Source organism: Papilio xuthus, unplaced genomic scaffold (genome assembly GCF_000836235.2).
Source record: "Papilio xuthus unplaced genomic scaffold, Pxut_1.1 DF828952.1, whole genome shotgun sequence".
In the NCBI taxonomy this organism is placed as follows: domain Eukaryota; kingdom Metazoa; phylum Arthropoda; class Insecta; order Lepidoptera; family Papilionidae; genus Papilio; species Papilio xuthus.
Window position 1 is genome coordinate 684,105 of NW_013529697.1, and position 13,904 is coordinate 698,008.

Genomic DNA, 13,904 nt, shown 5'->3' on the forward strand with positions numbered 1-13,904 from the left:
GATGCGATAAAAACAAATAAGCAAATATTAACAAAAACATAAGTCAAATCAGCAAGGATTTAAACAATATTTGAGTAAAAAAAATATCACAATGTAGACATTTGAGCAATTTAACAGACAAACGTAACTATAATCAATTACACTAACATTAATTTACGATTACATTCATATAGGAGAGTGGACGTTGTATCTGGAAATAGCTCCATCGACAAGGAACCATAGTCCTCAAACAAAGTATTCATATTCTGATGGATACTTCGACTAATATTGCCTGGTATTATCGCAATTAATTTTAATAATTTACTGTGTTTTATGAAAACATAACCGTGGGCTTCCACTGACAAACTACTCTGGTACAATAAAATCATACTTTTATTTCTTAAAAAAAACTGAGATAACATTATGTTTAATAAAAGTGTTAAGTCAATCGAATTTGACGGCAATATATTTATAACTATTACCGTTATCATAATATAACTTTGCTGTGTATTAACAATTAATTACCGTAGGTTTCCTTTGCTTAAACACCCTGTAGGCAAATGTTAATCTCAGTTTTTTTTTAATGACAAGAAAGTACACATTAATGGTTTTGCAATTAACCCAAGGTTACTATGACAAACAACCATGGCACAAATAAATGGTGTTCAATAAAATGCACAACCATCTCAATTTATGGAGCAAGTAATACATTCAAAATTATTACACGTTCACAACTCTTAGTTATTAGAGAAATAAAAAATGTTCATGACTTGAAAATATTCTCGTCATCTCACTTCAATTTAGCTAAGGATTTTCATATAATTCACATACTATAAAAATTAGTATGAATCATGAATTAAACAATTAAAGCTATCCAAGCTAAAATTTATACTAATTGCTATTAAAGCAATAACATTCTAAAAAGTGCAGACAGTCTAAATTGTCTATATTAATTTTGCATACAAGATTCGTACGTTGGTATCATGTATTTAATGTTTATAAACGCGTCCGGACCACCGTAACGTTCCAAACACTGAAGTGTTTCTTCTATCAAGTCACCAACATTCTCGCCGCGGGATGTGCTACTATCGATTCCGGCACCCATATTATCTGTAGGTTAGAAAAGAAAATCACGTTATATTTATCTTCAATATATTAATCAATTATCCAAAAGAAAACTAATTTTTTGATGGTTTCAAACGACTACAACATCATGCCTACGGGCATGATGTTGTAGTTGCATGATCTCTTCCTACCCCTCTGGATTACGATCCAGAGGGGTAGGAAGAGTCCATGGACTTCTATTTGGTACGGTCCTCATCTCTCTCGCTTCTTCTACATTCATACATATACGGGTACATGGTTTAAAGTGTGTCTGAAAATGAACAATGAGTCAATGCATATACACGCAGTCAGAATTGTTAAATAGCCGAAGTTTCCTAGTATAAATTTAGTGAGTACTTAACTACCATTTAAGGATTCTAATTGTGACAGTTATTGTTACTATCCTTTTCAATAAAAATGTTGTAACATGAAGCATAGCTTTTGTCACATAGTGTCACCATGATGAAAATAATAGAGCAGAAAATATCGAACATCTCAATATGATCGGAGCGGTATTGTTTCCGCTATAATAGACTTGTCGTTGCGTCGGGGAAGATTAATTACTCGGCTAGTCGTGGGGCGAAGGCGTCAGAGTATTTGGGGTGTCGGCGGCGACGCGTTGTTGCGGCCATTCTCTACGTGCCGCACTAGTGACACAAAATACAGACGAGAGATCAGTCGCTTTCAGTATATTTGCCGTAAAGGTTATAGTCAGTGCCCTCACGTAAAATACGTGCTAATAATCTAGTCGAATTGGACAATATAGAGCTCAATACTACGATTACTATCTACTGATAAAATATATTAACACGGTTTAAAATGTTTCGGATAATAGTTTATAAACAATATTATGCCCAATAGGTCTTCAAAAATAATGTCTCCTTAACTATTACAGCACAAAAACAAAAGAAGGATATGCGACTTAAAGTCGCACGTTTACAGCGACTGGTGTTTTCTCATTTCTCGAGTTGTCGGATAGTTGCGGGCTTTGTAATGTTTTCGTCGCCACGCCACGGAGTAACTCCGTCAGGCTAATATTGCAAACTGTGCCTTTGTAACTTCCCACGCTTTAACTTAAATGTTACACTAAGTAGATTACGACTTACACCTTACTGAAAATAAATCTGGTAATATGTTATGTTAAGAATAAATTTGTCTGCTGTATAACTTCCTTTTTTGCAGACATGTGAAAACTTTGCCTTTTGATATTTATAATAATAAAAAATGCTTCTTTATTTTGTTAGTAATCAAATAAGGTTTTTGGTTTTTTAGTTCAAAATCATCAATGTAATACTGTGAACTTTAAATGAACTTAGAATATTCACACTTATAACAGTGGACCTAGCATGAATATTTGTGATAATCGCCATCGCATAGTTATCGACAAAATTTGCAGCAGGCGTAAAGTGCACCAAAATTCTTATTGACATAATTGACCTTGACAATATGAAAGCGATTGTCACAAATATTCGTGCTAGGCCCAATATATTAAGATATCGTAATCCAGACACGTAACATGACAAATAATATTATAGCATAGTTAGTGAGCCTAATCCGATACAGTTGTGCGACACATGTTACTAAGACAGTTGCTAGTGTCGACATAAATGAAGTACTGCAAGCGGATGTAATCAATAACCTGTTAAGCAAGTCCTTTGTCATACCGTTTAGTTGTCTGTATCGTATGCTTAATAAACTTATTGTAGGAGAGATGTAGAGACATCAAATATATAATACAATCGAAAAAGAATTTAAAAATTTAGTTGCATAATTAAATGACAAAATACTGAAGATAATTTTAAGGTCATATTAATTTCACTAATATTATAAATGCGAATGTGTACATGTATGTTTTTTTGAAGGTATCTCCAAAACGGCTGCATAGATCTTGCTGAAATTTTGCATAGAGATAAAACACATTCAGGAATAACACAACAGTTTTTTTTTATTCCACGCGGACGGAGTCACGGGCGACAGTTAGTTTTAATTAAAGTTTTTAATTTTCAAAACTTATACAGCGTAAATGATCCTATGAAACTAATAGGATAGGATAGATAGCCCATTCGTAAGACATAAATGTACTCACTGTTCTTGTCCTTGAATAAATTAAGCATAGGTAATATCTGGCGATAGTATGGTACGAGCGCTTCTCCCACGTGGTCACAGTACGTGGCCAGCATCTGCAGGCAGCGCAGCGCGTGGCATATTACCGTAGGTCGTTTTGTCGCCATCGCATCTGCACATGAGAAGAGAAATTAGAGGTGACTGAACAAACAATAGATAATTTCTAGGAAGAATGTTACTAATCTTATTAATTTTATAAATACGATTGAGAAATTTCATAAAATACCATAAATTAAATATTAGTTCTTGAAAGGAGATGCAGAAAAATGTCCCAAACAACACAATATCTAGTTATCATAACAGTTAAAATCAACATGTATTTATATGAAGTAGTCCAAGACCATTTGCACTTAATTTTTGTCATTGAGTAGTCACTGTTTGCCTTTACAGCTTAGCATTTGCACTTACTTTTTATTGGTATTATAATTTGTGGTACCACAGGCAAGACTTTGTGAGACCCCTTGGTGACCAGGTCATGGATTCCTTGCTCGACTATGAATGTGAACGGGTAATCCGCTTCAGCAAGTCCGTCGAAGAATATCGGCAGGTAATGATGGAAGTCCAATTTTTCTACAGGTACCTAAAAATTATAAGACATGGTTAAACTTGATAATAAATTTGAGGAATTGATTACCTTAAATACATTTTAGTGAAAAATAAAATCTTTTTAAACATTGTTATTTATACTTTTAATTTCGACATGAAATGATTATAAGTTTTACTAATAGTCCCTGAAACAAAGAATAGCTTGCACTGAATGTAACAAAATGTTCCATCCTAACTAGCAAATGGATTGTAACAGACAAAGCTCTAGGAAGTCTAACAGTCCACAAAGGGCTTTAGAGCTCAGCTTAGATTTAATCTGATTTCAGATTTTGGTAGTGAATTTGATGACAGCTGGAATTAGACTAAATTCTGTATCTGCTCTCATACAGTTATTGGCAGTTTGACTTTATTTGCTGATTACTATTATAAATTAGAAAAAAAAAATAGACAAGTTTGCAACTAAAATATCTAACATTATGAGGACTTAAGTGAGCTATTACAATGAAAAAATATTCCCTTTCACTGGTACACAAAATATTTTTTACTAAACCGAAATAGAAATAATCAGATCACACAATGCGACTTCAATGTAACCCAACCCGGAACACGACAAAACGGACACCGTACAACACGTTCACAGTTACCTTCCAAGAAAGCTTTTTCCCGCTTGCTACGAATTCAATGGAAAGAGGAAACTCGCCCCTTTGATAGCAGGCTCGGAACATGGTCGGTCTGACGGGCAGCGGATTGTACACACCGCACTTTGGTGGCGGTTTCACCTTCGTGTTCTTCTGCATCGCTTGTATCGTGAAAGCGGGCACGACCCGAGGTTTCCTCTTCCTACTGCCATAAGGATAGTTTGGACTCGGCTTATGCAACGAGTTGCGGAAATCCTTCCCGCACGTATCCGGAACGCAAGGAGGTAGCAGCACCATGTTTGCAATAAAAGAATCAAAATACCATGATACAACGTAGGGGAGTAAATAATCCGATAATATCGATCTAAAATGTTGACACAAGTAATAAAATAAGAAAGCAAATTTGCTCACGGCCGGGCCCCGATTCTGATTGTTTATTTTGCAACACGATCGTTGCTTGGCAACCGGTTCCTATCGATTGATTGCCGACAGCGCCGCCGCGCGACTGCCGTTTGACTTAGGGGTATTTCACACTGGAATTATTTCTTATTGAGATTTATTACCTTACAAAAAAAATTGCGTAAGTCTTTAAATAGAATACCTTCATATTTATTTTGGTATAGTTATTTCGGGTAATTGTCAAAGGATTTAAGATAAATTTCGAGATAACTGAGAATCTCATTAAAATATCTATATTCTGCTTATTTGCGTTGAAATTTGTCGGAATTCACTAATTATTTTTAAAGTGATTTTCCTAACTGACTGTTTGTTGATGGCTTTGTTTCATGACGTCATAGTAACAAATATAAAAAAATTAATTTGATTGAATTGGATTGTATAAGTGTGACCAATTTTTACGCCCTGCCCATGTGTCTGCAGCCTTATATTTGGTCCAGGACGCGAAATTATATTAGAGATGGGGAGTTTTATTACAGTTTAATATAAGGTATCTCACAATATCGTCGGTTCGGGAAAACTGGCTTGAATTTTGATGGCTTCTACACTCCGCGCGGAACACGGGGAAATGTTCTTTGATAGCTTTTTTCGTATCGGAAACTTTACGGTTTCCAAATAAATTGGAGCGAATTTTTTAATATACCTCATTTTGTTTGGCAAACATGAATTGTTTGTATTTACATATCGGTAATTATTGTTCCATTTATTTTAAAAGGAAAGAGGTACAAAAACATTAAACATTGTAAAGCGAAACGAATACGACCCAATACCTACAGAAAGTCGTTAATTAGTCGTTTGATTTCTTTTGTTTACAAAACATTTGATACTTTGATGTCTGCTCCAACGTTGTTTATATAAATGATGCGAACGTTGGAATAACGTTTTGTTTGTAATAAACAAGTTCTAGGAAAATGTAAGTAAAATATCTACCAATTTATTTTTTTGTTTTTGTAATAATATATGTAAGATAATTATTGCTATTTGGGTATTAGAAATAGTTATCCGAATTATAAGCTTTGCTGATTTGTGACATAAAAAAAGATATGAAAAACAATAAAATGTTTTTTTTTATTTATTTATTTAGGAATGCCAATAAAATGTGTTACATACAATTTTACTTAGTATATAGGTTACATGATAAAGAGTAAGCTAAAACATATTTCAATTACAGGCAAACACAAAATTCGCGTAAATGAAGAAAGTACTAGATTATGCCACGGCATTTATAATTTGTGAGTGTCATTACCAACAATCATTATGATGACCTTTCAGAATCGTAGACGAGACTGAAACAAATGGTTTAAACAACATTTACAGTACTTTTTTCTAACAAAATAAATATAAAATGGTACAAATGTATCTATGATAAACGCGTCTTTCCGAACGATGTATGAACGTTTTCCATTGAGAAAAAAATAAGGCCATGATCGGCAATAAAGCAGTCAAATAACAATAAACGACGCGAACGAGATGGAATCATTCGTTCGAATCTTTATATCGTACGATCGGGTGCCGACGGCGCGATTATTTTATCGTCATGTATACGCGCCCTAAAGCTGTCGTGATCGAGATTTCGCGGCAAATTGAACGGCGGCCGATCACGGCGTTCGATATTTAAAATTTAATATAACATCTGTGGTCGACATTATGAAAATTTTTATGACGTCACGTGAAAGTCGCCCGAACTCATTGGATCTTTACGGTATTTTAATATTGGGAGTAGACATCTATATTGATTTTCCTACTTTTACTCGTTTAAGCTTTATAAATAACGCCTTCAGTTAATGTTATACAACTGCAACTGTGTCCGCGCGGATAAAAAAAAATATTAGTGGACTATGTGTTTCACTTCAAGACTTTGTTTTACATCTATGACAAATTTCAGCGAGATCTATACAGCCGTTGTCAAGATACCTCCAAACAAACATTCGCATTTATAATATAAGTGAGATTAAATTAAATAATTGTGCACCCACATTGCGTAGAAGAAGACTTACACGTTTGCTTGTTTTTTTTTTTGTTTAAATTGGTTGGTTGATCTAAAAGTTAATAAAGGCGCAGATTATAACTGTATACTGTAAATACGAAACATTGTCCGACATGTATCAGTGCGGACCAGTCAATGCTGCGAGCGTGAAACGCGAGGGTAAAAATAAAAGACTGTCCACCGGATGGGAAAAAAAGGTAGAAAGTTGTCGGCTTTCATTCGGCGTGCGCTTTTTTGGTTGTCGTAGGATTCCGACGTGCGACCCGAATCAGAGCGCTGCGTTCCCTGAATACTGCAATTCTATTGTCAGATTTTAATTCTTTATTTTTTTTAACTCGAAGCTTTTCGTAATTTTAGTAACATTTGTACGTTGTATTACCTTTATGCTAATCATTAGAATGGGACCAGTAAGAGATTTCTATTTTTTTCCTCTTATTTGTGTATTTCAGATATTTTATAGTAATTTATATAAAATTTGAAAGGAATCGTGCTATTTATTAGAAAAACAACTGAATAAATAGCGCAATGTATATTTGTATGTGTCGCGACTGCTTCGCAATAGTTTAGTAGACGTTACTGTAAAATAGGTACGGCGTTGGCGTCGGCGTCGGACAGATTTACGAGCGGCTAAGTACGCGGGTTCAGTCTCACGTTCCCTCCATAAAACTGATTCCAGCTTCAACAGCGCTAAGAATAAAGGACAACTACACACTATCCTATAATATATTAACCAAACTATACATCCCTCTTTAGAGCAAACTCTTAAAATCCGTACTTTAGAATATCCATAACTTTTATGTGATGTTTCGATGTAGTATCGTAAAACTACTGTTAAAATTTTCTCTTTAATAGTTTTGACCTATAATACTTTATTGATTCGAAGTCACAAATATGACAACGAGTTGTAGTTTTAACTGTTTGTATAAATTTATGACCCCCAAGATATGACAAAGACCAACCTGTTTGAAATTTCTTCTGACCTGGTATCTTTCATTTATTTAATTTATTTATTAAAATGCATTCAGAGTATATAGATACTTGTTTATAGAAACCAACAAGACTATCTGAACCGGTGGGCATATGTCAAACAAAATAATATCAGCTCACTAGCGCCCCTCAGTCAACGTCAAAAATGTCACAAGATCTTCTTTGTACTGTAGCTGGTCATGTCTTTTTTTCTTTTATGTTATTTTCTGTGACTAACTAAGTAGGTTTTATATGTATTCTGACAGAACAAACACCGATAGCAGCGCCTCTCTCACCGGTTCAGATATCCTTGTTTGATTATGAATAAATCTATTTCTCTTTTTTATTCTCTTAATCTTAAACTAGAAAAAAATTAAAACGAAGTTTTTTTATGTGACATGATTATTTAGATTTCGAATTTAATAGTTTCTCTTACAAGTTCCTTTCGTTGTAACATAGTATAATAAATACAGCTTAATAAATTCCAACCATTGGTTTCTGAGACCAAAATTCATATTTATAACATACTGTTTTTTCAAAAATAATGACAGGAATGACGATATCTTTTATACAGAGATTTTGGTATTAGAAACCCGATAAATCAATTACAATTATTTGTGTCTTCTCTTCGTATGGATAATATACTCTCAATGATATGGTAATTTGATTGTAATTGTATACATAATAATTCTATCCAATACAAATAGGAAATCTCATGTGAGTAATCATGCATTGACTTGTGTTTGTGGAACGGTTGCCAAGAGTCACGTGATTACATCTCGGCGCCAAGTACTAACGAACTTATTTGTCCAAATATAAAATTAATTGGATTCCACGGAAGTTTCAATGGAAGATATTTATTTGTAGTATTTTCCTTAGAAAAACAGGGCAAAAGATTTACGTCATTTATGGGGTTCTACACTAAGGATAGATATTATTAGCATTAGGAATAACGTAATCATCAGCTCGCTATAGTCCCCACTGAGGGGCTTGGAGACTACGGGTTGGTTGACTTCACACATATCTTTGAATATTCGAAGATATATACAGGTTAAATCACGATGTTTATCTTCGCCGTAAGAACGTCAGAAATGTACGTATGTAAATCGAAAAACTTATTGGTACATGGCAGGGTTCGAATCCAAGACCTGCAGATTACAAGTGCTTAACCTCTGAGATACCGATGCTGCAATAAATAAAATAATGTAATCAATAGAATTGAAATAACGGCTCTTATAACCGGACCAGATTTGTCTGCAGCGATATAGTTGATTGCAAAATCTTTAAAAAAGTAAACTTTATAAACACATTCGTTAAATTTACAAGCATTAATTTAAAAGTTCAATAAACCCAAATGTATATGGTAGCATTTATACCTAGTACTGATAGATACAATCCAGGGATACTTCGATATATTTTCTTCCAGACGTTCTGTTTAACGCTGGGCACGTATCAGCTAAGAATGAATCGAATTCGGAAGCAGTTAGATGAATCACTTACCGTTGCTGTATACAAGCGAATTCTCGTTTATCATTATGTCGACTAATAGAAGGTAATATATTTTTTTACTAGCTTTCTATAGATAATTCTAAACTAGCTGTCGCCCGAGACTCCGTCCGTGCGCAATGAAAAGAAACCTTAATTATGTTATGTCTATGTGTTCTAATCTATGCGATGTTCTACATATTTTTTTTTATGTCATATGGTGGCAAACGAACGACCGGCCACCTGAAATCGCTGAAATAGCGAAGTAACCGTTGCCCATAGACATACGCAATTGCATATGCGTTGCCTACCTTTAATCGACGGAGGAGAGGATGCACAGAAAGAAAATATTTTCCCTTCCCATGCATCCTTTCATTTATAAGAAAAGGGTGGGAAGGGAAAGAGGACTAAATTAGGCCTCCGGGACGCACACTCATCAGACGAAACGCGGAATTGCTTCCACTTGACGCCTGTCTTCTGTGTGGTCGTGGTATTTCACCGGGCAAGCCGGGCCGATTCGTGCGAAGATGTTAAAGCGGGCTCTACCACTGTTAAATCAACTTTCGGCGTGATCCATGCGTTCTGGATACCTTATAACAAAAATCCATTCATACATTCACATATAATGTTAGTGAGATTTACAGTCTTGTATACTTTACAATTTACGAAGCATTGAACAGATGAAATCGGAGTACAAGTACTTTTTCTTTTTTAAATTGCCTTACTTCTTTATCCGCTGTTAATCTAGATACTAATTATCTACTGAATATAATTTTATACTACATATATTTAGAACGCAAAAATTTGTTAAGTGTAACATAATATTTTGCTTTTTTATTTACGTTGAAGATTCTAAATAGCCTTTGATTTATTTTAAATTACTGAAATACTTAGTAAGTTGTTGAACTATAAAACTTTGACTAAATTTATTGTTAAAGTGCTAATTTGCAGACGGCATTTGAATATGTAAATTCTTTCAGCCAGCTTGCTGAAAGTTTACCGGCCATTTAACGTTTTCATTATAGTCATTAAGTTGTTTGTCTTGATTATAATATTAGCGACTTTAAAACGTGGCTTCATTTTTATAAAACAGATTGTAAACAATTTAACTCTCACCAAATATTACTAACTCTAAAACTAATCGATAAATAGAAAAAGAAAAAAATACGTTTTTTTTTATATCAAAAGGTGGCAAACGAGCGAGCGGTCTCCTGAAATCGCTGAAATAGCGAAGTGACCGTTGCCCATAGACATACGCAATTGCATATGCGTTGCCTACCTTAAATCGACGGAGGAGAGGATGCACAGAAAGAAAATATCTCCCCTTTCCATGCATCCTCTCATCCGGAGAGTCCACTTCCACTTCCCATCCTTTTCTTTATAAGAAAAGGATGGGAAGGGAAAGAGGACTAAATTAGGCCTCGGGGACGCACACTACACACACGAAACGCGGAATTGCTTCCACTTCACCCCTGTCTTCTGTGTGGTCGTGGTATTTCACCGGGCGAGCCGGGCCAATTCGTGCGAAAATGTTAATGCGGGCTATACCACTGTTCGGAAATGCATCCAATCATATTTAAAAAAAGTTTCACTAAATTTTTTCAACATTCCTTTTATCAGACACATGCAAAAACTAATCTAAATGGTTTATATCTCTGTATGACACGAGTTTATTGCACATCAAAACATCGACACTCGAAACTCGTCTACGAAAATGTAATTTTCTGTTCCAGTGCCCTTTTACATAACTCACTGAGGCAAAAACGTACTAGATTAGTCAATTGACAGTCTGCTCAAAGGGTACTATCACGCGTTGGCGTTTGACACATGCGTACATTTAAATTTCATTCTTAATAGTATATAGCGAAGGATCAAATTGATTGAATACCAATTTTGTTCTGTTTTTATTCGTTTGTGTGTTAATCTTTGATGCATGTTGTTCCTTTGATAATCTATTTTCGTCAAATTATAAATATACGCAGAATGCCGCAATCACGAGGGCGCAATTTAAAATTTAGAGTAATATAAAGAAACTAGATATGGCATGATTATATCAAATATTGATAAGTACCAAGAGAATTTTAGGTTACCTGCTTGCTCTTTGTTTAATTTATAAATCAATTAAATCAAAAAATTACAACACCAGTCGCCGAAGGTCTTGTTTAGGAGTAAAGCGAGATCGATGTACTAAAACCAAAAAAAAGTCTATAATCTTTGCCACTGAGTTCCAAATATGAGTGGCTTATTTGTTAGTTTTAAAGAGTCACATCTAGGAGTTATGTTCCGTGTCATAGCGCAAACAAATCTTGAGCGTGCTCTCCGGGGACGATGGTAATAAGTCCATAATAAATGACTACCGCATCCAGTGTATGTCTGCTCCGTGTAACAAGCTCGCTACTAATTAGTATTCATTTCAGCGCATGATTAAAAATAGTGAGTCGTGAAATTGAGCGCCTATTTTATAATACATCTTGAATGTTTAAATTAGGTTGTTTGCAATTTTGATTTATTCATCCTGCTGTATATAACACAGTTAAATAAATTTCAGGTAACATAAATAAGTATATATTATTTTCTGTTTATATTTTGTATTCAATGATAGTAACATATATTTTTATTTTGTTTCAGGTACGTTCATATGTGCTGTAACAGAATAAAGTAGAAAAGTGTACTATTTAAATTCTGACTGACTTCTGACTGAAGAGTAAATGAAACACCTACTTTTCTAAAGCGGCCGATTATTTTAAATATTTATAAAAAATATAAAATAAAAACATTAAAAATGTATGTTTTAATATCATTGTACTGCCAACTCATAATAGGTTTGAAAGTGATAAAAAACATACTATTATAAAAGAGAAAATAAAACTAAGTATGTAGACGTGAGAAAATTCTGAATGTCATTTTCAGTATAAACGTAAAACGGGCTACAAAGAAACAAGTGCTAACAAAAGACATATTTCTTTGAAAGTGTAATGGAAGGGTTGACACTTTTTGTAAACACCGTCTTGTATACCCGACATATACTTGGATGTTTGTAACAAGCTATAATAAAGCCTTCTACACACTATACAGCTCGACTATACAATTAAAACTGTGCAGTTAAAATTAAAGGTGTGTAGCTGGCTTAATATGCATTCACTAAATGTTAGTTGTGACACACGGATCTTGAGAATATCCACTAAGATGGATTGCTCCGAACGCGTTAGATGTAAATTTGGATATCCAAATCCACAGAGTTGAGCCCTCCAATACAAACTTACACTGGACGATGATCGTTAAATGCTCAGGTGCAAACAGCATGACGTGTATTAATTACGAACGTCTACTGTTTTGTTGTCTTAATATTATTGTGACGTAAAATTATATTTAGATAGTATTGTTTGTAAACAAGATAATAACTTCTAAGAAAGTTAATATATTATTTTGTTTTAGTTATAATATAATTGCTTATCGTATAGTGTTATGTTACAATCTTCTCGAAATTCCTATTGTTTTCGATACAATTATTGTACTTCGGTAACATCATCATCAGCTCACTATACGTCCCCACCATGGGTCCCATAATGGACACATATGGGTCTTCAGGTTATATTTTATTAGCCGAATTCAAAAAGAAGGAGACTACCAATTCGTCCGTATTTTTATGTGTGTTACCGCGTAACTCCGCCTCTAGTGGTCCGATTTTGTTTTTTTTTGATCGAAAGTTTTTAGTGTATAACTTTATTAAATTACAATTTGGGATATAAAATGAAGAATGATAATGATGATGGCGTTGTTCGTGACGTCCGTCAATAGCGAATATGACTCGAAAATCTAAACTATTTTTGTAGGTCTATAAAAAGGAAAATGATATGATAGAAAGAAGTTTTTCTATTAAAATATTTTTTTTGAGTACCAGAAAAAATGTACAAGTCAATTAAAACATCAATTTAATTTGCTTTGCAATTGAATTTATCGTTTTTGAAACTAAATGAATGAACGTTTACAAATATTTATTTAGCAAAGCGCTTTTATACCGGCAGTAAAAGCCATCGGGCGACGCTACGTGCCACCTCAATAATCTCACTTCAATAGAGTGCACATAAAAAAGCATCTGAAAGCTATAAATGGTTTTCGCTGCATCCATTAAGGAGATGAAAGTATGAACTCTGGGATTATCCACTTAATGCAGCAGAGCTAACATGACGTGCAAGTTACGAGACATGAGCGATTTTCACATCATCTATATACTACAAGATCTAGTGTTCACGCTTCACAAAATGTGACAAAAATATCTTTAAAATATTTTACGGAAATTTATTTATATTCCTAGGTTTATCCCAAAACGATATGCATTATGCAGTGTTACTACGTGTCATCATTACCTGCAGATATGTAATAATTAATAAGTTATTTATTTATTGCGTAATTTGAACTTTGACATAGTCTAGAGTCATATTCTTTAAAAAAAAATTCTTTTGTAAAATTTGTTAGTAAATTTTACTTTATAAGTTGATGTTTGTTTTAAATTTCGTTAACTGCATGCATACAATGATGATAATATTACCTTCAACATTTTGTTATATTCGATGAGTATTTATTAAAACCGTTGTTCAGGTAAATTATTTTTTGTTGTG

At 34.0% G+C, this 13,904-nt stretch overlaps 2 protein-coding genes across 2 annotated transcripts in view; one reads left to right on the forward strand and one right to left on the reverse strand.

Annotated features, from left to right (window-relative positions):
- The window catches only part of bru3 (CUGBP Elav-like family member bruno 3), a 385,675-nt gene that overhangs the window by 125,343 nt on the left and 246,428 nt on the right, over positions 1–13,904 (forward strand). The gene's annotated exons all lie outside the window — the stretch shown is intronic.
- Positions 20–4,847, reverse strand: LOC106126045 (parkin coregulated gene protein homolog). Its single transcript, XM_013323510.1, has 4 exons — positions 4,398–4,847; positions 3,616–3,787; positions 3,170–3,319; positions 20–1,089 (listed from the first exon to the last, which is right to left on the reverse strand). Exons 1-4 carry the CDS (start codon positions 4,686–4,688, stop codon positions 929–931), a joined length of 774 nt encoding a protein of 257 aa, XP_013178964.1. The 5' UTR covers positions 4,689–4,847; the 3' UTR covers positions 20–928.

Excerpts from the sequence above, each read along its gene's own strand:
- LOC106126045 (XM_013323510.1), bottom strand. The coding sequence starts at position 4,688 with ATGGTGCTGCTACCTCCTTGCGTTCCGGATACGTGCGGGAAGGATTTC. Across the intron at positions 3,788-4,397 it reads GGAAAAAGCTTTCTTGGAAG|GTACCTGTAGAAAAATTGGA; the intron begins GTAACTGTGAAC and ends TATAATTTTTAG. Across the intron at positions 3,320-3,615 it reads AATTATAATACCAATAAAAA|ATGCGATGGCGACAAAACGA; the intron begins GTAAGTGCAAAT and ends TCTCATGTGCAG.